At 38.4% G+C, this 27,203-nt stretch overlaps 1 protein-coding gene across 3 annotated transcripts in view; it reads left to right on the top strand.

The window, feature by feature from the left end:
• sphkap (SPHK1 interactor, AKAP domain containing) overlaps positions 1-27,203 on the top strand; it is a 194,659-nt gene that overhangs the window by 106,307 nt on the left and 61,149 nt on the right. For all 3 annotated transcript variants that reach the window (XM_072911977.1, XM_061925659.2, XM_061925658.1), the window contains exon 3: positions 354-464. In XM_072911977.1, coding sequence (XP_072768078.1) covers positions 354-464 — 111 coding nt within the window. The remainder of the gene's footprint in view (positions 1-353; positions 465-27,203) is intronic.

Below are 27,203 nucleotides of genomic sequence, written 5' to 3'. Positions count from 1 at the left end.
ATTTTAGCAGCTTTCGAGGCAAAGTGACAATGTAATGGGGTGCTTATTAAAACAGAGGAGTCAATTGTCTTTTACAAAACATTTTCATCTGTCTGTGTGACAAACACAGCAGCACCGTTTTCATCTTAAAGGTGTCATTAAATTGTCCACCCCTGGGAGAGGACAATTCCTTTGCATGTATAATAGCCACTGTCTGGTGAGCTGACAGGTTATGGATTGGCAGCTGTGGAGCCGTGAAGGTCCTGGAAAAGGGTGGATTGATCCTGTTAACCTGAAGAGGAAATACAGAGGCTGACGGTTGAAAGTGAATGTGTAAGTGGTGCTGTAGCTGAGGTGGTGTATCTGTGTTTTAGGTGCTGTGCAGCAACAGCGAGTTGGACTCTTCAGAATACTGGCTGAGGAACGAAAAAGCTCTGTGTAGACTGGGCCTTCTGGACTACGATGCAGAAGGCAGCTGCACCATGGTGAGTAGCATGCTGCGAATGATGAAAAACAACAAAGATGGCCATGGTCGCTCTAGTATAGAACACATTCTAGACCAGGGGTTCTTCACCTTATTGATTTCGGGGGCCAACTTGTCCACTACAGAGGGGCCTGGGGCACACTCAAATATTAACACTGAATTAATAATCTTATTCTTCAATTAATTATATTGAACATACTTACAATATTTTTTTTATATGAAAGCATTTGTTGATCACAAACATTATTTATTCAACACATAAAATGCAGGCTGTTTAGACAAATAAGTACCAACTAAATATTAGGGCTGTGAATCTTTGTGTCCCACGATTTGATTCAATATCGATTCTTAGGGTCACGATTCGATTCAAAATCGATTTTATTTATTTTTTCAATTCAACACGATTCTCGATTCAAAAACGATTTTTTCCCGATTCAAAACGATTCTCTATTCATTCAATACATAGTATTTCAGCAGGATCTACCCCAGTCTGCTGACATGTAAGCAGAGTAGTAGATTTTTGTAAAAAGCTTTTATAACTGTAAAAGACAATGTTTTATCAACTGATTGCAATAATGTACATTTGTTTTAACTATTAAATGAACCAAAAATATGACTTATTTTATCTTTGTGAAAATATTGGACACAGTGTGTTGTCAAGCTTATGAGATGCGATGCAAGTGTAAGCCACTGACACTATTGTTGTTTTTTTTTATTTTTATAAATGTCTAATGATAATGTCAATGAGGGATTTTTAATCACTGCTAAGTTGAAATTGTAACTAATATTGATACTGTTGTTGATAATATTCATTTTTGTTTCACTACTTTTGGTTTGTTCTGTGTCGTGTTTGTGTCTCCTCTCAATTGCTCTGTTTATTGCAGTTCTGAGTGTTGCTAAGTTGGGTTTGGTTTTGGAATTGGATTGCATTGTTATGGTATTGCTGTGTATTGTTTTGTTGGATTGATGAATTAAAAAAAAAAAAAAAAAAAAAAAAAAAAAAAAAAATATATATATATATATATATATATATATATATATATATATATATATATATTTTTTTTTAAATAAATAAATTTAAAAAATCGATTTTTTAAAATTGAGAATTTATTCTGAATTGCACAAGGTGAGAATCGCGATTCGAATTCGAATCGATTTTTTCGCACACCCCTACTAAATATACTGCATAAAGGAACTCATGAATAACCAATGAAAAAATATAAACATACCATTTTTTTGTGCTAAAATGACTTAAATTAGTAATAAAATTATACTGCAAATGAAAATACAGCCTTACCATTTTAGTCATAATTATTGCGCTTAACTTCTCTGACTTTAGCTCCAGACTTCTTCTGTTTGTTTAATATTGTCATTACTGCCACAAGTGGTGGAAAAGTGTATTATAAGTATTTTGGCAGCCCTCTAGGGGGCACTTTCGGCCTAACAATAGGCCTTATGGTTAAGAAACACTGTTCTCGAAGTCGCCTCAAGTGATATTAGATGCCATTTTCATGGCGTCGACCTTCTCTACTGACTATGTACTTTTTATAATGAATTTTTTATTTTTTTTTATAATGTTGGATTACTTAGCTCACAGTGGATGCATGTGACATGTTAATGTTGTCAGCCTGTGGCGATACTGAATGTTACCATTAGTTTGGACTTTTTCCTTTTTGCAAATCGACGGCATACAATTATTTTGGGTACATTTTGAATCTCATTTGCTGTCCCATCCTACTGTAATTCAGTAGTTTTCATAAAAAAGGTAATTGTGGGCAAGTACATCTTGTACCTGTTACACACATGGTTATGGTGTTAGTTTATTTCGAGCATGCATACAATTACAATACAGTACATTAAATATTTCAATTTTCTTTTTTTTCTTTTTTCTTTTTTTTGTCCTGTCCAGCTTCTCAGGCAAATCATATATTTGATGTAGATGCCCATATCGGCTGTTCAGATTTACTTTACAAAAGAGAAGTGTAGGATACTTCTTGGGTTGCCTTATTTGTATTTGACTTTATTAAATGTATTTATATCATACCTTTTTGAAACCAAGAGCTACTTCTTGGGTACTGATTAATGCGAAGGGCTACCAGTAGGATACACATTTAAATAAATTGCCAGAAATAGCTAATTTGTTCAATTTACCTTTAACTCTATGTTATTATTAATGATATTTATCTTTGTGGAAACACTGATCATCTTAATAATTTCTCACAATAAATATATACAGAAACAGATAAATATCAATATGCAACACTTTATTTTTATATTTTCTCTAAGTGCACATTTTTCAAATTGAACATTTTCAAATGATCACTTCTAAGACAGTCTTGTGAAATCACAATATCCCATTTTAACTAGCTAGCCACTAACATTTTTTAACAAATCATGAATTACTTTGCACCATGTTTGTACAAATAATAACTCATGTAAAATTCAAAAGTCAACCCTCAAATGTTTAAATAAATCATGTCACACTTTGAACTGGACACCAAATCTGTTATCTGTTTCTTTGTCAGTTAGTGAAGACCAAGTCTTTAAAATATTTTCTTGGATTTTCAAATTCTATTTGAGTTTTGTCTCTCTTAGAATTAAAAATGTCGAGCAAAGCGAGACCAGCTTGCTAGTAAATAAATAAGATTTAAAAAATAGAGGCAGCTCACTGGTAAGTGCTGTTATTTGAGCTATTTTTAGAACAGGCCAGCGGGCTACTCATCTGGTCCTTACAGGCGACCTGGTGCCCGCGGGCACCGCGTTGGTGACCCCTGATTTATATTATCATTTGGTGCAGTCGAGCCGGAGCAGGAGGGGATAGAAAGAGAAAAAAAAGAAGACAGAGGGGGAAATTGTGGGGACAAGAGGGGGATTAGACAGAGAGACAAAAACAATAACAGCATTTCCATTTTCTCATTACAACATGTCTGAAAAGTAGTAGGCGTAAACACATCTTATGTAATCCTACCCCTTTTCATATCATAGCAGTTTTTAACACATTTGTTTGTACTCAAGGTGTAACAACAGTGAATAAATGAGTAAATAAATTGACTATGGTAAATATTTTCTAAACAAAAACAATAAATAAAGTTACCATAAAAATAGTTAAGTAGTTTATGGTTCACATTAGGGCTGCACAATTTTGAGAAAAAAACATAGTTGCTATTTTTCTCTCAAATAGCGATTCAATTTGCAATGTTTGCATTTCATACATAAAAATGCATAAAACTGAGAAAATAACAATTGAAGGGAAATGTTACTTTTTGACTGTCAATCAACATATTCTTATCTGAATGTGCCACACATTAAAACAATATGCAATAATTTACTTAAAAAAATATTTGTCTTTATGCAGACAGACTCAGAGATTTTGTCTACATTATGCTTTTAAACGAAATAAATCAATAAGAGCTATACAGTGTTTCTAATATAATGTAATCATAATAAATATATATATCCATCCATCCATTTTCTACCGCTTATTCCCTTTGGGGTCGCGGGGGCGCTGGAGCCTATCTCAGCTACAATCGGGCGGAAGGCGGGGTACACCCTGGACAAGTCGCCACCTCATCGCAGGGCCAACACAGATAGACAGACAACATTCACACTCACATATATATATATATATATATATATATATATATATATATATATATATATATATATATATATATATATATTATTCATGCAAATATTAGTTTAAAATTATACAAACCTTCATTTCTCATGACTGTAATGACCATCGTACTGTAATTGGAAGGTAAAAAACCTTTTAGTATCCTAAATAAACAAACAAAAAATAAAATGGAATCATCTCTGTAAGCAAAATGTTAACTTAATCAATTTTGAACATCTTAAAGGGTAACTGCACTTTTTTGGGGAATATTGCCTATCGTTCACAATAATTGTTTAGTTTTTTTATGCATTCTAAATATTCAATAAATGTTATCCAAAGTCCGCTTACAATGAAGCCGATAACCGCTCTATTGCGCCTATAAAGCCCTTGAAAAAACATCTGAACACCTCCATTGAGGTTTTATTTACATGATGTAAGTATATATGTAATGTAGTAACGGGGACATTTGTATTAACATTTAATATTGACCGAACAGCAGGAAAGGTGTAGTTGATACTGTTACGTCATTGTTTGTTACCTTCCTGTTCCCTGTTTTCCTGTCTTCTGCATTCCCAAAGCGTGAGAGGCTTTATGAAACAAATCTCGCTTAATAATTTCTGGCTTCTTACGACCTCTGTCTGTCTCGAATATTTGATCAAATGCATTTTATATTGATATTGATTGTGTCTATTGCGATATATATTGATATTGTATTATCGGCCCAGCCCTATTTTAAACAAACGCATCACCTTTGCTTTTTTTTATCTTCTTCATCGTTGAAGACTCACTGCAGACTTCATAAGAGCCAACAAAAATAATAAAACATCACTTACTGTACAAGGTCTGCTGTCATTAGGATGCAGACTGCTGGGATGTTTATATATTTCCATTTAGATGAAGAATGACTCATAATCCTCGCAAAGACTACGGGTGGGTGGCCAAATACGCGCTTTTTGTCGTTTTCGCCATTCCCGAATCTAAATTGGCTGTCAAAATGTACCCACTTGTTGGAATATGTCCTAATCTTTCTACTATCCAGGTGAGAGGCATGATTTATGATCTACAATAAACTTACAGGGAGCAAGGAAGCAAGGAAACAGCAGACCACTCGATGTAAACATAGGCACACATAATCACGGCGCCTCTATAGTTTGTTTGCGTTAGCGCTTGTAATAACTATCACTAGTACTTGGTTAATATTCAAGTCATGAACTGTAAATGGAGAACTGCAAATGGACTATTGGGCAGAATAGAGGACCTCCCCATGACTTCGCTGTAAGCAGACTTATTTAGAATGCATTAAAAAAAATTCCATCCGTCTTCATGTCTTTCATAATGATTGTGAACAATAGGCAAACAGAGTGCAGTTCCCCATTAAAGTGCATTTTTTTCCCCCAGTCTTTTTTTTTATTGCTACCACGTGATCATGGCATTTTCGCTGGATCGTTTGTGTTGATAGGCTCATATCACCCATGCGATTTAAAGCCGAAATATTCCCACAATGGGACATTTTGCTTCATCTTATTTTTTTCTTCCTACTTCGTGTTACTTTGTGGCACTTTTCTCTGGGGAGTCACTAGGCTCTCTGTACTGTGAGTGTGTTGGCGTCTCTGCTGAGACAAAGATTGTGAATGAGTGAAAAGATGACTCACTGCATTCAGTTAATTCTACAGTTACATAAAGGCGCTCTGGGGCTGAGAGCGATGCACAAAGTAAAACGTCTTTCCTCCTGTTTGAAGCTAAGACGAACAAACGCTAGGCTCAATATTCTCATTGGCCAACATGTCTGTCACTCAAATCCTGGTGACGGCGGAGGAAAAAAAACTTGCCTCTTGCGGTTGTTTACCGCATTAATTAAAACCTCAATGTCGATTCGATTCCAATTAATCGTGCAGCCCTAGTTGATATTATGAGATGAATAAAATAATCTCATTTTTTAATAAGGTTCAACATTTTTTATCAAGATTCTTCTTTTGGACTTTGAACACTTTTTCTTTTAACATTTTCTTAGCCATGATAATACTGTCACATTTTTTTATTTCTTTGCTCAATGCATTCCATAATGTAATAGAATTAAATTATGGAATTGATTCTAAAAAAAATTATCATTGATTTAGGAATTCAGTTACCGTAAACATTGTTAGTTGGTAATGTTGAAGGTGGATCACGACTATGTTATTCAAAAGAGTGTATGTGTGCAGTGGTATGGATTGAAAAGAACATTGTTGTGTCGTCAAGGACACAAGAAGAATATAACAAGAAAAGTTTGAGCTACACAAAGGCACACAGGTGTGAAGTTAGTTGTTAAAAATGCTTTTATGTAAAGGTTGGTTTGACAATGTCTTGGGTTGTATTTAAAATACAATACACTGTAGTTCCGTAGGCCAAAGTAAAACTCTGAAGACATGTCAGCATTGAGTCAAGTTCAAGATGTTTTCAGTGGAAAATTCAATTTTGTTTCTTTTTGTGAGCAGAAAAGCTTAGATAAAGCCAATCAGATAGGAGACCCATTCACTAAAATAACCTATTATGAAATACAATTTCTCAATTACAAAAAAAGGACCGTCACATCAGTGGTAAGACTGTATTTCATCTCCTCCGGGTGCAATCTGGTTCCTGTCTAATTCTCATAATAATGAGGTTTGATCTCTCACATCACGAACATAGCAGCAGACTGAATTGAAAAAGCAGCAGGGATCATTCTCATAGAGACACACAACAATCTGAAATCCAAACAATCAGATAGTGATCATCAAATACAAAATAATTCGCCTGAAGCTTCTGTGTACTACAAAATAAATGCCAGTGTTGAAGTGAAACGCTGAAGTGTTTTGACATTTTTTCCCCTCTGCACTCTCCTCCCTAAAACATGCCTCAAGTATCATCACAGAGATAAGAGGAATAGCGGTAATTTAGCAATGAGCACCGCTCCTTCACTCATGTTGCACTTGGAAAGTGTCAGCAGCCGCTGGTTGATACGTTTGCGTCGGACATCCCTAGTCGGTAGATGAGGCATTTTGGACCACATGTCCGTTGGTCTGAAATATCTCTGTGGGAGTTGCATCAGAGACCTTGAAACAAGTTGAGATCATATCTGAATCAGACCACTGCTAAAAGAGGTAAAGCGAATGTTCAGTGGAACATCTTGCAGTCAAACACAACCACATGCAGCTCTCCGCCTCATTTGTCCGTATTTAAAATAAATGACATGAAATCCCCTTGGTAAATGAGGAAAATACTAGTAGGGATGTCCCAAAACTGCTTTTTCACTTCCGATACCAATTCTTAGATTGGCTGATACCTATGTTGATCAGCACAAATCATACATTCTTGTATTATTTTGTAGTGTGGAATGTTAGGAAAGGCTTAAACAGGTAAAATGACTCAATAGTAGGTATGAAAAACACTAACCTACACTAACTGTCTGGAATGGACTTTTGCTGTCTATAAATTTAAGTGAATAGGGTGGGGGGGGGATAAAACGATATCAAAATATAAATCACGATAGACATGTAAATCATTGGTACTTTAACTTAACCTGACTCTCACCAGATCCTTGTAGTTCGCTGAGCTCCACACAAGGATCTGGGCGGGATTTCATAGATGTCAAGTAGCGCCGAAACGACTGTTTTGATTCAATCAACAATGGCGGCACGCAGCGAGGAGTCGTGTGCTGACATTGATTCTGCTATTGCAACTGTTTTGCGACATCGATCATCTACTGACATTGCTGCGTTGTTTCAGTAAAAGTTCTCTAACTTTTCGCTCTGTTGTTATCCAATATGTCGGCTGTTCTGATTTGGATTTTCCAGCGTCGCTCTCATCAGCGTCACGGGTTGATTTCGATGTGAGCGATTGAAGTAGCACGTCATTCTAGATAACGGACAAGTGGTTGATCCAATCACATACAATGACTTTTTTACAAGGCCCCGCATTCTGAAATACATCTCCTATTGAGAAGTCCCAGATCCTTGTGTGGAGCTCAGCGAACTACAAGGATCTGGCAAGAGTCAGGTTAACTTTAACTTAAATTGATATATAAAAAAAAAATACGTTCGATAAAACATTACATTTTTATTTTTTTTCTTCTTCGTTGGAAGAAACCGATAGTTGCAAAGCAAGATTGGTTGCATGAACAAAGGCATGCGCACTCTTGTAACTAGTGACCGCCAATCAACTATCAAGTTTTTGGCTGTGCCATCTTGTCTCTTGTTTCTTTGCATGGAGTAAGAAGAGAAACTAAAAATGAGTGCTGCAGAGAGCAAATAAATTGTGGATATAACAGTAAAGGTCATCTCGACAGTTGGCAGTTTTTTGCATTTTTTAAAACGGAGCCTAGTCAGACCAATGTGATCTGTGAATTGTGCAGAGCGTTTGTCCCCATCACTATCACCCACCCTTGAGCACAGTCATAAATTCCTGGCACTAAACCTGCTTAAGAATAGTTTTTTTCAGGTTTCTCGGTTTACATTTTCACACTTTGCACTATTTTGTTACACTTTATTTAGCAATTAGACTTAGACTTAGACTTAGACAAACTTTAATGATCCACAAGGGAAATTGTTCAACACAGTAGCTCAGTTACAATGATGGAAAGTGTAAGGATGGAAAGGACAATGCAGGTATAAATAGACTAAATATAGCGATATAAAATATAACATATATACGAATATATATACGAATATATACATTTCTTACAAGTCTTACATATTCCTTACATGTGCACCTTAATTTCAAGAGGTTATTGTTTAGTGTTCAATGAGATGTTATAATTTTGTTTACAATGAATGGTTGTGGTGACATTTTTTTCCATTTCTGTTTAGATAGCTGAGGGAATCATAATCAGAGGAAGGTTACCTTTTTTTTTTTTTTTAAATAAAAATGTTTACATTCAATATATTTTTCTCCTGGTCCTTCTTTTTGATAGGCCATATTGATATCGACCGATATAAAACACTTATATCGTGATAGTTTTCAGCCATAAAAAAAGTGCAGTTCCCCATTAAGTCTAATATGCTTCTGCCTTGGAGACTTTGTACCTGCCATGTTTACCTTTTGTAAATGATGTCACTAAAATACAAGAAAAGACCTTGAATGCCTATAGCTGGGTTGCACATGACGTCATACCCGATTTTCTTCTTCGTGGCTTAATTGACACGATGGTCAAGCAGCTTGAACGTAGCATTAAAACAAGTGAAAGTGAGTGTAGAGTTTGAGCAGAAAATGCCGTATTACTGTTCTGTTCTTGGGTGTTCCAGTCGTTCTAATAGCGAGATGGGAAAGAGCTTTCATAGAGTCCCGAAAGAAGTGGTTCATTAAGGTAATAAAGTCAGTGATAAAACTAAAGTGCGTCGAAGAATATGGCTCTTAAAAATATCCCATTCATCATCTTGTGGAATACAATCGGACCATGCTTGTGTCTGCAGTGATCACCTTGTAAAATGTTTGTTTGAACATTTGATTTGTTTGAGAAACTTTCTGTGGTGCAGTCAAGTTTATTCTCTACTGTTTGAGAGCAGAACTAAACGTAAAGAAAGGACAAGAGAACAAATTAGTTTATTTGTGTTTATTTTTTGGTTGCTATATGCCTAAATATAACTACGTAGACCTGGTTGTGTAAATAAACTAACATCATATTAAGTCCTAGTAATAAATATTGTGATTGTTGGTCCAATCCACCCTACTTTTATCTATTTTCATAACATAAACTAAAAGCTTAGTTGTTGTTGTTGTTGTTCAGAAAAGCTAAGTGCTTTATTTGATACCGATGACCACATTATAGCGTCTTTGGTGATATTTGTTAGCATCAAGAAAATACCCTTAATAGTCTTGATCTCGATCATGGGTATCAAACTCTGGCCCGCGGGCCAAATTTGGGGGTGTTGTTGGTAGCGGGGGTGTATATTGCAGCCCGAAAGAATTAGGGCTGCATGGGATTCTGGGTATTTGTTTTGTTGTGTTTATGTTGTGTTACGGTGCGGATGTTCTCCCGAAATGTGTTTGTCATTCTTGTTTGGTGTGGATTCACAGTGTGGTGCATATTTCTAACAGTGTTAAAGTTGTTTATACGGTCACCGTCAGTGTGACCTGTATCGCTGTTGGCCAAGTATGCGTTTGCATTCACGTGTGTGTGCGTGCTGAAGTCGCACATATTTTGTGATCAGGCTGGCACGTTGTTAGAATGGATGAAAAGCAGACGTGACGACAGCTCGTGGAGGACGATAAACGCAGTGCCTTTAAAGCACGCCCCCAAGACTGTGGTCCGGGTGGACGAGATATAATGACTGATGAACAACTTTGTTTGATAATGAAAGATGCCTCAGCTCAAAGCCTGAGCCCCGACATTAATGAACTAGCATCCAAGAAAAGATGGCAGGTATCTGGCTTGGGCACATCAGATTAGATCAGTGTGTTGCAAACTGAGCAGTTTAATGTCCTGAATCATTGGTTTATTCATTGTTATTTTATTTTCTAATTTATTAGCCTGTGGAAAAAGTTAATGTTGATATCTACCTTAGAAGGCTGCAAATAGAAAAGTTAAATTGTATTTGATATGCCATTGATATTTTTTAATTATTATTATTTGAAACTCGATTTTGCATGTCACTATAAAGTTATACAAGCCTTGCTTGTTCAATATTCAATGCAAAACTTGTTTGGGTCCCTATCAAAAAGGTTAATTTGTTCAACCTTGGCCCGCGGCTTTGTTCAGTTTTAAATTTTGGCCCACTCTGTATTTGAGTTTGACACCCCTGATCTAGATTAATAAATCTCTCATAGGCTCAACAGTAAATACTGAATCTTGATATCGCTATCAAAAATTCATGCTAAACAACAGGGACATTTATAGCTAAATAATGACACTAAATATGAACGTCACATCATAAAAACAACTGCAGACATGAATTGTAGATGAGACTATTTGTAGCAGGAAATCAACTGTAAACAAACTTATCATTTTTCTCATTAGAGTCATGATCACAGCAGCACGGCACTCGTGTCATCCAAATACGTTACTTAGCGATGCACGAATAAGTCCAACTTTGTCTTTCACGGATTAATGTTCAATTTGTAGACCCCTCCAGATATAAAGACATGATGTGCCTCCTATCTTTTCTTCTTTAAATATTGTTAGTGGCAAGTGAAGTGAGGTAGCGATAACCTCTTGGTGATGATGAAAAACATTTTATATATCAATAAATCAATCAATCAATGTTTATTTATATAGCCCTAAATCACAAAGGGCTGCACAAGCCACAACGACATCCGCGGTACAGAGCCCACATAAGGGCAAGGAAAAACTGACAACCCCAATGGAGAGGGCCGCACATGTAGGTGACCCCCCCTCTAGGGGAGACCGGATGCAATGGACGTCGAGTGGGTCTGACATAATATTGTGAAAGTCCAGTCCATAGTAGATCTAACATAATAGTGAGAGTCCAGTCCATAGTGGGGCGAGCAGGAGACCATCTCGAGCGGAGACGGGTCAGCAGCGCAGAGATGTCCCCAACCGATGCACAGGCGAGCGGTCCAACCCGGGTCCCAACTCTGGACAGCCAGCACTTCATCCATGGCCACCGAACCTGTGCCCCCCCTCCACAAGAGAGAGGGGGGCAGAGGAGAAACGAAAAGAAACGGCAGATCAACTGGTCTAAAAAGGGGGTCTATTTAAAGGCTAGAGTATACAAATGAGTTTTAAGATGGGACTTAAATGCTTCTACTGAGGTAGCATCTCTAACTGTTACCGGGAGGGCATTCCATAGTACTGGAGCCCGTATAGAAAACGCTCTACAGCCCGCAGACTTTTTTTGGGCTCTGGGAATCACTAATAAGCCAGAGTTCTTTGAACGCAGATTTCTTGCCGGGACATATGGTACAATACAATCGGCAAGATAGGATGGAGCTTGACCGTGTAGTATTTTATACGTAAGTAGTAAAACCTTAAAGTCACATCTTAAGTGCACAGGAAGCCAGTGCAGGTGAGCCAGTATAGGCATAATATGATCAAACTTTCTTCTTCTTGTCAAAAGTCTAGCAGCCGCATTTTGTACCAACTGTAATCTTTTAATACTAGACATAGGGAGACCAGAAAATAATACGTTACAGTAATCGAGACGAACGCATGAATAATGATCTCAGCGTCGCTAGTGGACAAAATAGAACACATTTTAGCGATATTACGGAGATGAAAGAAGGCCGTTTTAGTAACACTCTTGATGTGTGACACAAACGAGAGAGTTGGTTCGAAGATAGTACCCAGATTCTTTACTGAGTCGCCTTGTGTAATTGTTTGGTTGTTAAATGTTAAGGTGGTATTATTAAATAGATGTCGGTGTCCAGCAGGACCGATAATCAGCATTTCCGTTTTCTTGGCGTTGAGTTCCAAAAAGTTAGCGGACTTCCGGTTCCGGTTCGCCATGAGTGACTGCTCGCTGACTACTCGCTGTTGCTGATGTACCTAATAATACAAAAAGCTCCTTAATAAGTTTCCCAGGAAGTGGGTCAAGTAAACATGTTTATTAAAAAATAACATTTTAGAGCCAAATGTTTATATATATATTCACATGTTAAATGGTTTAAGTTTAAAAAAAATTAAAAAAAAGTTGTCTTAAGAGTGTAAGAAACCACTCCATCCCATTTAAAATATTTGTTTTCATGATTGCTTGTATCGTTGCCTCTAAACCTTTCAAAATACGCCTAAATCTGCATTTAGGTAAATAAACGTTTGCCTGAAACCCGGAAGTACCCGGATGTGCCTCTAGGTCACGTGATTGCAACCCACGTATAGGAGGACATTTAGATGTCAACTGGCTGTTAAGCGTTGCACAAGTAAACTTGCTGCAAGATCGCTTGTATCGGAAGATTTATATCGGAGATTTTAGATGCTCGCCGATACTGTCAAACCACATTAGGGATGTCCCGATCCAGGTTTTTGCACTTCCGATCCGATACCGATATTGTTTTTGCACTTCCGATCCGATACCGATACTGGCCTATCTGAGCATGTATTAAAGTTTAAAGTTATTTAGCCTACTTAGTTGTCAGAATCATGTTGAAAATGGTTTTAGTACTCTTGATAACAACTAGCCAGCTGAATTAGGGGAGTTTGAATAATACACAATGGTTGGTAACAAGAAACTGACCTGTTTATTCAAGGATAAACACAAAATAGACAAAATTATACATGACAAACAAAAATGGCATCATTGAACTAGGGCTGGGCGATATGGCCTTTTTTTAATATTGCGATATTTTAAGGCCATATTGCGATACACGATATATATGTGGATATTTTGCCTTAGCCTTGAATTAACACTTGATGCATATAATCACAGCGGTATGATGATTCTATGTGTCTACATTAAAACATTCTTCTTCATACTGCATTAATATATGCTACTTTTAAACTTTCATGCAGAGAAGGAAATCACAACTAAAAAAATCACTATTTTTTTCATACGGTGTTGATCTGGAAATGTTTGCCTCGGCATTTTGATGGTGTGGACGTGTGGCACCGAACGGAGATAAGCGTCTCGACAGACGTTACAATATTTGAACAATGATGACGAAAACTGTTTTCTCTGTCGTGTCCGTGTGTCGAAAATTGTTATGCGCTTATTTTTTAATTTGATTTTGTGCGTGGCATAGATTTGCCGTGTGCAGAGGACACGTGAGCAGTGCGCAATTGCACAGGCGCGCACCTTAAAGGGAAGGTTGCTCGCACAGCTGCGCTAGCATCACAGCTAACGTTAGCCATGCTGCTACCTCTCTGCTGGGAGAGGGCGTATACGTATGTGACGTATGACGTGACAGTATGTGACGTGTGTAAGAAGGTGCGCTTGTCTGTCTGTGAGAGGGAGACACAGGAAAGAGTGAGAAGAGCCTGTCGTGTAATGCCAGCAGCTAAAAGCAACTGCGTGAGAATCCACAGACCTGTGGATGTGTTGAAGGTGTGCTGGAAAATGCAGAACGGAAATTAGGGAGCAGCAGAAAAGTGGAATGTATTATTTAAATCGGTGCGTTGGAAAACACGGACCGAAGTTTTTTTTTTAAACTGGATCTGGATCGGCATTTTCCCATGCCTTGCCGATACGCATTTTTTTGCAAATATCGGCGGCCGATCCGATCCAAATATCGGATCGGGACATCCCAAACCACATACTTGTTTTTTTGTTGATATCAGACCGATATCAATATCAAATTGGGACATGATGGCAGGCCGAAGGTGGTGGATGTTCTTCACCTTCCACTCCACCTTCTACATGAGGATGTCTCACAGGTGCTCAATTGGGTTCAGGTCTGGAGACAGACCGAAGTACGCTACTTGGCTACTCCATCACATTGGAAAACTGCCATGCCATCTACTTTCTAAAGCAGAGATGTGAAAGTCGTTTTCACTGAGGGCCACATCGCAGTTATGTTTGGCCCCAGAGGGCCGCGTCTAATAGTGAATACTATTACACAATTTTTTAATGCATTTTATTAGCAGACTCTTTAAAAACTAAAATGTAAAAAAACATATGGTAAGTTGCAATAATTTCACCTCAAAATTGAGTGTATCGTGTATTACTGTAAATGGAAGAACAGTACTGCTGTTTTGATGGTAAAAAAAAAAGGCAGCTCAGTTGCCAGAATTTTACTGGAAAAAAAAAATTGCAATTTTACAGTAAAATTGTGGCACCTGAGCTGAGTTTTTTATACCGCAAATCAACAACTGTAGAATTTTTGGTGTAATACTGTAAATGCCAAATGGCACTACCGTTTATTACAGTAAAAAAAGTACTGTTTTATTCATTTAGAGAAAAATGTTGTAAAAACCTCAGTAAATTTCACTATTTTACCATGAAATCTATTGCTACTTTTACATTTCACAATTTGATGGATAACTTGCTTTGTAATCATTATTATTAGTATTAATTTCTATTGAATATATTTTTGCACAATTAAACAATATATAAGTTAACATAATTTGTGATTAGGAGTACATATATTTTATTTTTCCCAAAATAGAAAGAAATAATACATTTAGTAAGAAAAATTACAGTACTCTATTGATACATATTATTTCCAGGCTTTCTAGGGCCAAATAAAATGAAGGTGCGTTTGACACATGTGTTCTAAAGGAAGGAGATCATGCTCTGCTTCAGAATGTCAGTTTGTGTTGAAATATCCTCAAAGAACCGCAGCTCCCCATTGCCGGCAGCACTTATGCCATCACCATGCTTGACTTTAGGCACGTCATAGTTTTCCTGGTACTCCCTTGTGTTACCAGCTTTAGACAATAATAGCTGTGTGTTGTTGGGGGAAAAAAGCAGTTTGAACTCTGAATTTTAAACTGTAATCTCCCTGTTGGGCAATCGTTTTTAGCATGCTCAAACTTAATTGTGACGAATGCCAGCTTGAAGACAATGTTCTCTCTCTGCAAACAAGCTGCCTCTCATGCTCCCACCTCTGTAATCAGAATATGCCATCCTTTTGGTGTCTTTGCAGATCTGGCTTAATGCAGACCGTGGTCATTTGTTTTCTTTCCTGTGAGTTAGAAGACTTTCCATGAGCTCAGACGCAGCCCATCCTCCCACAGCATCACCCTGTCTTTGAAGTGACAAATTGCTCTTCCGACTCTCAGTCCTCTGTTGGGCTTTCCACACTCTGCAAGGCCAATCAGTCAAACGGGGGCTTACAATTGATGACACCGCCTCAGCAAAGAGAGCTCTTCACTCGCAAACTGAACTGTATACGGAAGCAAAAAGATGGCAAAGGGTAAATGGCGGACACAATCTGAGAGATGGAGGTTCATGAAAATGAGTGTACATGAGACAACATTGCTCAGGTGCAATGCAGTTCATGAGTACATTGAAATTGGCTCAAACTGATTCTAGACAAAATTCCCCCAAAAATGATTGCTTATAACTAGGGATGTCCGATAATATCGAGCTGCCGATAATATCGGCCGATAAATGGTTTAAAATGTAATATCGGAAATTATCGGTATCGGTTTCGTTATTATCGCTATCGGTTTTTAAAAGTAAAATGTATGACGTTTTTAAACGCCGCTGTGTACACGGACGTAGGGAGAGGTACAGAGAGACAATAAACCTTAAGGCACTTCCTTTACGTGCATGCCATCCCAGTCACATAATATCTACCGGCTTTACTCATTACGAATTGATGCAAGACATACTTGTTCAACAGCCATACAGGTCACACTGAGGGTGGCCGTATAAACAACTTTAACACTGTTACAAATATGCACCACACTGTGAACCCACACCAAACAAGAATGACAAACACATTTCGGGAGAACATCTGCACCGTAACACAACATAAACACAACAGAACAAATACCCAGAATCCCTTGTAGTACTAACTCTTCCGGGACGCTACAATATAAACCCCCCCGCTAACCCCTACCCACCCCACCTCAACCCTGCCCACCTCAACCTCTCATAGTCTCTCTCAGGGAGAGTATGTCCCAAATTCCAAGCTGCTGTTGGGTAGATAGATAGTACTTTATTGATTCCTTCAGGAGAGTTCCCTCAGGAAAATTAAAATTCCAGCAGCAGTGTACAGAATTGAGATTCAATTTAAAAAGTAAAAAGTAAATAATGGGGGTATAAATGGAAACAGAATAGAAAAATATTACAATAAGAATAAAAATAAAAAGCAACAATGAGAATAAAAATATAACAGTAAAATAAGAATATAACATGAGGAACTAGGCAGTAGTGACCATGTTTTGAAAAAGTATTGCACTGTTATTGTTTTGAGGCATGTTAAAAAAAAAAAAAATGCACTTTGTGACTTCAATAATAAATATGGCAGTGCCATGTTGGCATTTTTTTCCATAACTTGAGTTGATTTATTTTGGAAAACCTTGTTACATTGTTTAATGCATCCCGCGGGGCATCAGAACAAATATAGGCATAATAATGTGTTAATTCCACGACTGTATACATCGGTATCTGTTGGTATTGGTATCGGTTATTAAGAGTTGGACAATATCGGGATATCGGCAAAAAAGCCATTATCGGACATCTCTACTTATAACTAGTGTTGTACGGTATATCGGCACTAATAAAATACCGCGGTGCTAATAAAGTAAAAAAAAAAAAAAAGTCCTATGATGTTTTCAGAGAAAAAAAACAAAAAACTTTTTTGATTCATGGGGATAAGTTGATTGGCAACACTAAAATTGGCCCTAGTGTGTGGATGTGAGTGTGAATGTTGTCTGTCTATCTGTGTTGGCCCTGCGATGAGGTGGCGACTTGTCCAGGGTGTACCCCGCCTTCCGCCCGATTGTAGCTGAGATAGGCTCCAGCGCCCCCCGCGACCCCAAAGGGAATAAGCGGTAGAAAATGGATGGATGGATGGGTGCCCTGGTGACTTTGTTGGTAATATGAGCCGATACATGCGCATGTGAGGGAGGCAGAAGAAGTAGAATGTACTGTACTTATTTTGACTTTAAAATTAACGATAAAAGTGAGTCCTTGCTATCGTGTGCTAGCTACTTTTAAATCTGGCGACAAGCTAAATTTTTTGCAAGTATCATTCCTGGAGGACGAGGAAAAGCTTAACATGCCTTCACTACACAGCGTAGGAAGATACAATAGCTAACAGTAAGCTAGCGCTCCTGGATGTAAACAAATAGGTGGGTTTATACAAATATCGACTGTAGTGATACCAAGTACAACCGTCGTATATAGTCGATACTACAATGTTTACATTGATATTTTTTAGTATCACAAAAACTTTTGTTATTTTTGCTATTGTTCATAAACTCAGGAAATACATCTGTGGACATTGTAAGACTAAGTATGACCCTATAACTACTTAATATTGGATACATACACAAATGTGTAGTATCATCCAAAATGTATGTAAAATATCCAAACAGAAGAATAAGTGCTTAGTACGTTTTAACAAAAATTAAGCAGATATTACCAGTAAAGTCCAATCCATTGTCTGCCGCTTGGCCCTCATAATTTTGACAGAGATAGGCTCCAGCACCTCCCGCAACCCTGAAAGGGACAAGCGGTAGAAAATGGATGGATGGATGGAATACAATCGGAAATGACACAATATGTTACTGCATACGTTGGTGCAATTGGTCATAATTAAAGTTCCCCGGTGTCCAGGGACGTATTTCCTGTGTTTATAAACAATAAAAAAATGACAAAAGATTGTGTGATAATAAAAAATATTTATGTAATCATTATAGTATAAACTTTATACGGGCCTTGTACTTGATATCATTACAGTCGATATCAGTGTAGATCCTCCCATGGCATTTGTTTACATTCAGAAGCGCTAGCTTGCTCTTAGCGGTTAGCTTTTGTATCCTCCTATGGTGTGTAGTGAAGCATGTTTAGCTATTCCTCCTCCTGCAGGGATGATACTTGTAAGAAACATATTTTATTTGTCGCCATGGAGGCGAGGATTAGTGATTTAGAAGTAGCTAAAACACTATTGATTGCGGTTGGATGTTAGCCGCTAGCGAGCTAGCAAAGTATTAGAGCACCTCTTGCTGAGCGGCACTTCACTTTTATCGTTAGTTTTTAATCCAAAATGTGGCCATTCTCTCCTTTATGTTTAGACACTGTTTCTGCTTGTAAGTACTCCGTGCTTGTGCGTTGCCTAACATGTTCCTCTGCTGGTAGAACCAGCAGAGGCACAAAAGTACTGGTATTTTTAAGAGGCAGTATTGTACTGTTTTTAATTTATTAGTACTTTTTAGTAGCGGTATACCGTACAACCCTAAGTGTGACTTACCGTATTTTTCGGACTATAAGTCGCAGTTTTTTTCATAGTTTGGCCGGGGGTGCAACTTATACACAGGAGCGAATTATGTGTGAAATTATTAACACATTACCATAAAATATCAAATAATATTATTTAGCTCATTCACGTAAGAGACTAGACGTACAAGATTTCATGGGATTTAGCGATTAGGAGTGACAGATTGTTTGGTAAACGCATAGCATGTTCTATATGTTATAGTTATTTGAATGACTCTTACCATAATATGTTACGTTAACATACCAGGCACGTTCTCAGTTGGTTATTTATGCCTCATATAACGTACACTTATTCAGCCTGTTGTTCACTATTCCTTATTTATTTTAAATTGCCTTTCAAATGTCTATTCTTGGTGTTGGGTTTTATCAAATACATTTCCCCAAAAAATGTGACTTATACAGGTAAAAGCCAGTAAATTAGAATATTTTGAAAAACTTGATTTATTTCTGTAATTGCATTCAAAAGGTGTAACTTGTACATTATATTTATTCATTGCACACAGACTGATGCATTCAAATGTTTATTTCATTTAATTTTGATGATTTGAAGTGGCAACAAATGAAAATCCAAAATTCCGTGTGTCACAAAATTAGAATATTACTTAAGGCTAATACAAAAAAGGGATTTTTAGAAATGTTGGCCAACTGAAAAGTATGAAAATGAAAAATATGAGCATGTACAATACTCAATACTTGGTTGGAGCTCCTTTTGCCTCAATTACTGCGTTAATGCGGCATGGCATGGAGTCGATGAGTTTCTGGCACTGCTCAGGTGTTATGAGAGCCCAGGTTGCTCTGATAGTGGCCTTCAACTCTTCTGCGTTTTTGGGTCTGGCATTCTGCATCTTCCTTTTCACAATACCCCACAGATTTTCTATGGGGCTAAGGTCAGGGGAGTTGGCGGGCCAATTTAGAACAGAAATACCATGGTCCTTAAACCAGGCACGGGTAGATTTTGCGCTGTGTGCAGGCGCCAAGTCCTGTTGGAACTTGAAATCTCCATCTCCATAGAGCAGGTCAGCAGCAGGAAGCATGAAGTGCTCTAAAACTTGCTGGTAGACGGCTGCGTTGACCCTGGATCTCAGGAAACAGAGTGGACCGACACCAGCAGATGACATGGCACACCAAACCATCACCCAACCATGCAAATTTTGCATTTCCTTTGGAAATCGAGGTCCCAGAGTCTGGAGGAAGACAGGAGAGGCACAGGATCCACGTTGCCTGAAGTCTAGTGTAAAGTTTCCACCATCAGTGATGGTTTGGGGTGCCATGTCATCTGCTGGTGTCGGTCCACTCTGTTTCCTGAGATCCAGGGTCAACGCAGCCGTCTACCAGCAAGTTTTAGAGCACTTCATGCTTCCTGCTGCTGACCTGCTCTATGGAGATGGAGATTTCAAGTTCCAACAGGACTTGGCGCCTGCACACAGCGCATAATCTACCCGTGCCTGGTTTACGGACCATGGTATTTCTGTTCTAAATTGGCCCGCCTACTCCCCTGACCTTAGCCCCATAGAAAATCTGTGGGGTATTGTGAAAAGGAAGATGCAGAATGCCAGACCCAAAAACGCAGAAGAGTTGAAGGCCACTATCAGAGCAACCTGGGCTCTCATAACACCTGAGCAGTGCCAGAAACTCATCGACTCCATGCCACGCCGCATTAACGCAGTAATTGAGGCAAAAGGAGCTCCGACCAAGTATTGAGTATTGTACATGCTCATATTTTTCATTTTCATACTTTTCAGTTGGCCAACATTTCTAAAAATCCCTTTTTTGTATTAGCCTTAAGTAATATTCTAATTTTGTGACACACGGAATTTTGGATTTTCATTTGTTGCCACTTCAAATCATCAAAATTAAATGAAATAAACATTTGAATGCATCAGTCTGTGTGCAATGAATAAATATAATGTACAAGTTACACCTTTTGAATGCAATTACTGAAATAAATCAAGTTTTTCAAAATATTCTAATTTACTGGCTTTTACCTGTATATGTTTTTTTCCTTCTTTATTATGCATTTTTGGCCGGTGTGATTTATACTCCGGAGCGATTTATACTCCGAAAAATACGGTACACAGATTTGAGTTCCTGTTTTTTTCGGACTATAAGCCAAAGTGTCGATTATCGGGTCTATTCGGGTCTATTTTCCTTCACAAGGCGCACCGGATTATAAGGCACATTAAAAGGGTCATATATGTTTTTTTTTTTTTTTACATTTAAAACACTTCATTGTGGTTTACATAACATAAATTGTGCTTCTTTGGCCAAAATGTTGCATAGATTATGTTTTACAGATCATCTTCCAGCCGCTTTCTGGTCGTCTTTTCAGAATGTGCAATTTGGTGGACGGTCTTATTTACGTGGCGCCACTTCGACACTGTCTTCTTCCCGTCATCTTTGTTGTATTTTTGAGCGTTTCCATAGCGAGTTTACTGACAAATATGTTAGAACTATACACTATTAGAAATGGCAACAGTGGAGGATTAATGCCCCACAACAAGAGGATACAGAAAAAGGAGCTTATTGACTACAGGGCGGACTGCAATGGCGGACGCAGACACATTTTCGGGACTTATGCAGATCCCAAATACACATCAGCACCTACAAATGGGTAAGAAAAGTTGTTTTTGTATAATGGGTCAAAACAAAATGGGAGACACTGTATTTTAATAGGTGCCGTTTTGGGATCCTTATACACACACCATAATGTATGTTGAAGCACAGTAGGTCTGACTATGCTAGCCTTAATGCACCACGTTCCATTAAGCGGTGTGGCTAAATAGCTTCCCAAAGTCGTACTAAAACATTTTGTCAGTTTCTTAAGTGCCGTATGTACTGTTCTATAATCTCAAATTAAACATCACAGTTTTGGTCTTGCTTGCTTACCAGTATTTGTTGGCGTCATTCACTAAACAAGCGTCAACCTGCAGTCCACACTTATTTCTTACATGTGACTGCCATGTTAGAACCATCAGTAAGCACAACTACAATTAATACAAACACAAGGCACATGAAAGGATTTTAAGAGCGCCTTATAGTCCGAAAAATACGGTGAGTATCATACCCTGCAGTGTAAAAAGTCTCCCCCTTTTAATGTGAACTACAAACCAATGTTGGATGGTTTCAGCCTGAGTGTAGGTGCTTAGCGCTGTCTGTGCAGGTAAATAAACCTAATATAAAGCATAACACCGTCCTAACATTTGAGTCTGGGATTATAGAATATAGAATACTACAAGTTGAATGCTAGCTTTCACACAACCCGTCTAAAACATTGACTCAGCTTGTAGGCTTCCATGAAAGTATACAAGCGCCTCGCAAAGATAAATTGGCCAAAAATCACATTAATACTTGTCTCACTGTTCATGTGAAATGTTAGTCTCTTCTTATTACACTTACAAATGTTTATTTACTACTGTTACTTTGACTTTGTCATTATGATACAGAGTAGATTTAGATTGTTTAAATTAGTAGCCTAAATACTAAGTGAAAATGCAATACTTTGTGGATGTACTGTAAGTTTTACTGAATTTTTACATCCTAATTGACCTGCATTTAGTTATCCGTAAAAAAAATCCTTCAATTTTTAGAAAAAGAAGCATGTTTTCAAAATACTGAGCGTGGAAGACTGAGCTTTAATGCATTATGAAAACATCTAGTCCGTTCCTGGCTACATCATGTTGTCGCCTTTGATCATTTCTTCACGTTATGCTGTGCTGAATTTCATGTCACCCTCGAGACATGAGGAGAACCTGACAGTGATGCAAGGATCGTTTTTTTTCTCTTCACCCGACACCGATTTGAGTCTTATGATTGGTTTGTCTCAGATTAAATACAATTGTGGGTTACAATTACACTAAATATTCCTTATGTACTCCTAATCCATTTGTCTTTGCTTGCATACACAAGTGGACAGAAACATATATTTCTATATAGCCTACTTGGGATCAAAACTGGTGTGTGGCAGAATATCCAAGTTATGGAATCGTTCTACTCAATCAAGGAAGTACTTGCAAGCTGGTAGTATTCCTCATCAACACTGTCCATAGCGCTTGTCCCTTGCAAAGCAGGAAAAAAATTATTAATTCATCACTTAGTTCAAACAAGTCTCTACATCGTGTGCTGAGAGTCCTTTCCCTGGACTGAGAGCAAGAGAACAGAATAAATATGCCATCGGCCACAGCGAGAGCTTTGACTTACAGCAGGAAGGCAAACCTCCGTACTTTAAACCTTTGCTTCTTTGCTGTCAACCTCAGTCTTAACATCCTTCATCGTGGCCAAAATGGTTTTATATGCAGGTTTTTGACCCTCTTATGTCCGGGTCCTCAGATGTTTGGTTTTAAATACCATTTCAAATTGCTTCAAGACTTGTTGACCTTGTAAGGATCCTGAATTTAGTCACAATTAAAATGAAATTCATTAAATTGTCATTATTAAAGGCCTACTGAAATGCGATTTTCTTATTCAAACGGGGATAGCAGGTCTATGTGTCATACTTGATCATTTCGCGATATTGCCATATTTTTGCTGAAAGGATTTAGTAGAGAACATCGACGATGAAGTTTGCAACTTTTGGTCGCTGATAAAAAAGCCTTGCCTGTACCGGAAGTAGCAGACGAGTAGCGTGACGTCACAGGTTGTGGAGCTCCTCACATCTGCACATTGTTTACAATCATGGCCACCTGCAGCGAGAGCGATTCGGACCGAGAAAGCGACGATTCCCTCATTAATTTGAGCGAGGATGAAAGATTCGTGGATGAGGAAAGTGAGAGTGAAGGACTAGAGGGCAGTGGGAGCAATTCAGATAGGGAAGATGCTGTGAGAGGCGGGTGGGACCTGATATTCAGCTGGGAATGACTAAAACAGTAAATAAACACAAGACATATATATACTCTATTAGCCACAACACAACCAGGCTCATATCTAATATGCCACAAATTAATACCGCATAACAAACACCTCCCCTCTCCCGTACATATAACCCGCCAATACAACTCAAACACCTGCACAACACACTCAATCCCACAGCCCAAAGTACCGTTCACCTCCCCAAAGTTCATACAGCACATATATTTCCCCAAAGTCCCCAAAGTTACGTACGTGACATGCACATAGCGGCACGCACGTACGGGCAAGCGTTTAAATGTTTGGAAGCCGCAGCTGCATGCATACTCACGGTACCACGTTTGCATATCCAACTCAAAGTCCTCCTGGTAAGAGTCTCTGTTGTCCCAGTTCTCCACAGGCCAATGGTAAAGCTTGACTGTCATCTTCATGGAATGTAAACAATGAAACACCGGCTGTGTTATCCAGCACACCAGTCAAGGGGTGCATTCTACGGCGGGGGTGCGTTATCCAGCACAACACCTGCCGCAATACACCGCTTCCCACCTACAGCTTTCTTCTTTGCTGTCTTCATTGTTCATTGAACAAATTGCAAAAGATTCACCAACACAGATGTCCAGAATACTGTGGAATTTTGCGATGAAAACAGACGACTTAATAGCTGGCCACCATGCTGTCCCAAAATGTCCTCCACAATCCGTGACGTCACGCGCAGGCGTCATCGTACCGAGACGTTTTCAGCAGGATATTTCGCGCAAAATTTAAAATTGCACTTTAGTAAGCTAACCCGGCCGTATTGGCATGTGTTGCAATGTAAAGAGTTCATCATTGATATATAAACTATCAGACTGCGTGGTCGGTAGTAGTGGGTTTCAGTAGGCCTTTAAAGGCTCTTGTTGCAATGGTGTTGTTTTGCTGTACTGTAAAATCACAAAACAGTTGATCTATTAAAATCCAAATACCACAGAATAAACAGCATGGGCACACTATAAAATGTTGTGTACTATTAGTGGGTGTGTTGCAAGTGATCTACTAAGACTGTGTGTACAATTGATAAATGAAAAAGTGTCACAGATTGCCTTATTTAAATTAGTTTTTCTAAATGTTTTCTTTCTTTCTAGAAGACTTATGTTGCTATTATTACTAAAGAAAAGCAGTCCAGAAAACAAAATACATTTCAAATGTATAATTTTCAATATTAAAATAATTCTTATATCCAAGAAGTACAAACCCTGTTTCCATATGAGTTGGGAAATTGTGTTAGATGTAAATATAAACAGAATACAATGATTTGCTAATCCTTTTCAACCCATATTCAATTGAATGCACTACAAAGACAAGATATTTGATGTTCAAACTCATAAACTTTTTTTTTTTTTTTGCAAATAATAATTAACTTAGAATTTCATGGCTGCAACATGTGCCAAAGTAGTTGGGAAAGGGCATGTTCACCACTGTGTTACATAGCCTTTCCTTTTAACAACACTCAGTAAACGTTTGGGAACTGAGTAGACACATTTTTTAAGCTTCTCAGGTGGAATTCTTTCCCATTCTTGCTTGATGTACAGCTTAAGTTGTTCAACAGTCCGGGGGTCTCCGTTGTGGTATTTTAGGCTTCATAATGCGCCACACATTTTCAATGGGAGACAGGTCTGGACTACAGGCAGGCCAGTCTAGTACCCGCACTCTTTTACTATGAAGCCACGTTGATGTAACACGTGGCTTGGCATTGTCTTGCTGAAATAAGCAGGGGCGTCCATGGTAGCGTTGCTTGGATGGCAACATATATTTCTCCAGAACCTGTATGTACCTTTCAGCATTAATGGCGCCTTCACAGATGTGTAGGTTACCCATGTCTTGGGCACTAATACACCCCCATACCATCACAGATGCTGGCTTTTCAACTTTGCGCCTATAACAATCCGGATGGTTCTTTTCCTCTTTGGTCCGGAGGACACGACGTCCACAGTTTCCAAAAACAATTTGAAATGTGGACTCGTCAGACCACAGAACACTTTTCCACTTTGTATCAGTCCATCTTAGATGAGCTCAGGCCCAACGAAGCCGACTGCGTTTGTGGGTGTTGTTGATAAATGGTTTTCGCCTTGCATAGGAGAGTTTTAACTTGCACTTACAGATGTAGCGACCAACTGTAGTTACTGACAGTGGGTTTCTGAAGTGTTCCTGAGCTCATGTGGTGATATTCTTTACACACTGATGTCGCTTGTTGATGCAGTACAGCCTGAGGGATCGAAGGTCACGGGCTTAGCTGCTTACGTGCAGTGATTTCTCCAGATTCTCTGAACCCTTTAATGATATTATGGACCGTAAATGGTGAAATCCCTAAATTCCTTGCAATAGCTGGTTGAAAAAGGTTTTTCTTAAACTGTTCAACAATTTGCTCACGCATTTGTTGACAAAGTGGTGACCCTCGCCCCATCCTTGTTTGTGAATGACCGAGCATTTCATGGAATCTACTTTTATACCCAATCATGGCACCCACCTGTTCCCAATTTGCCTGTTCACCTGTGGGATGTTCCAAATAAGTGTTTGATGAGCATTCCTCAACTTTATCAGTATTTATTGCCACCTTTCCCAACTTCTTTGTCACGTGTTGCTGGCATCAAATTCTAAAGTAATGATTATTTGCAAAAAAAAAAATGTTTATCAGTTTGAAAATCATATATGTTGTCTTTGTAGCATATTCAACTGAATATGGGTTGAAAATTATTTGCAAATCATTGTATTCCGTGTATATTTACATCTAACACAATTTCCCAACTCATATGGAAACGGAGTTTGTAAATGGTATCAAATCCCATGCAACTAAAAGAAGACTGGTGGATTTGGTATTGAAGGGAATGTGTACGCTGGAAGAGTGTTCCACCATCAGCACATCCGTGGTATGTATGAAAAATGTATGTAGATGCGTGCGAGACCTGGGGATGGATACGAAGTATGAATGTACTGCAGTGAGCGATCTTGTTGTCTGGGTACTCGAGCCCAATGTCCGTAGGAAAGCACCAAGTTACAAAGATGGCTCGAAGAAGAATTGTCTATAGAAGGTGCAGAGAGTTGCCACATCCCGTCTCAGCTCCAATGGGTAGATACGAGTTTTGATTGGGTCTTCAATACGCAAGAGACAAAGTGCTTTTCTCCAAAGTCTGCTGGGAAGACTGAGTGCAGTGGTACCTGTTCCACTCCAGATCGGTTAAGAATACTCTGTAAGAGGTCTTATGTAGGCCTTGTAGATGGCAACTCTGGCCTTGAAGGGGGGAAGATCCCTCCTCGACCGGCTTTGTATTTACAGTCGCTTGGCATTCTTCTTGGCAAGACTTGTGCTGTACGGTGTCCAGGTTAGAGTGTTAGTGATGGTTATACCAATTAGAGTGATATTTTTGACAGGCTTGAGCTGGTTATCCATGAAGGATGTCTTGTCGTGTTTTCTGCTGATAATCATTTCCTCCGTCTTGCTGGTTTTGAAAGT

Source organism: Nerophis lumbriciformis, linkage group LG30, assembly GCF_033978685.3.
Source record: "Nerophis lumbriciformis linkage group LG30, RoL_Nlum_v2.1, whole genome shotgun sequence".
Lineage (NCBI taxonomy): Eukaryota > Metazoa > Chordata > Actinopteri > Syngnathiformes > Syngnathidae > Nerophis > Nerophis lumbriciformis.
This window is presented reverse-complemented; position numbering and strand designations above follow the sequence as displayed.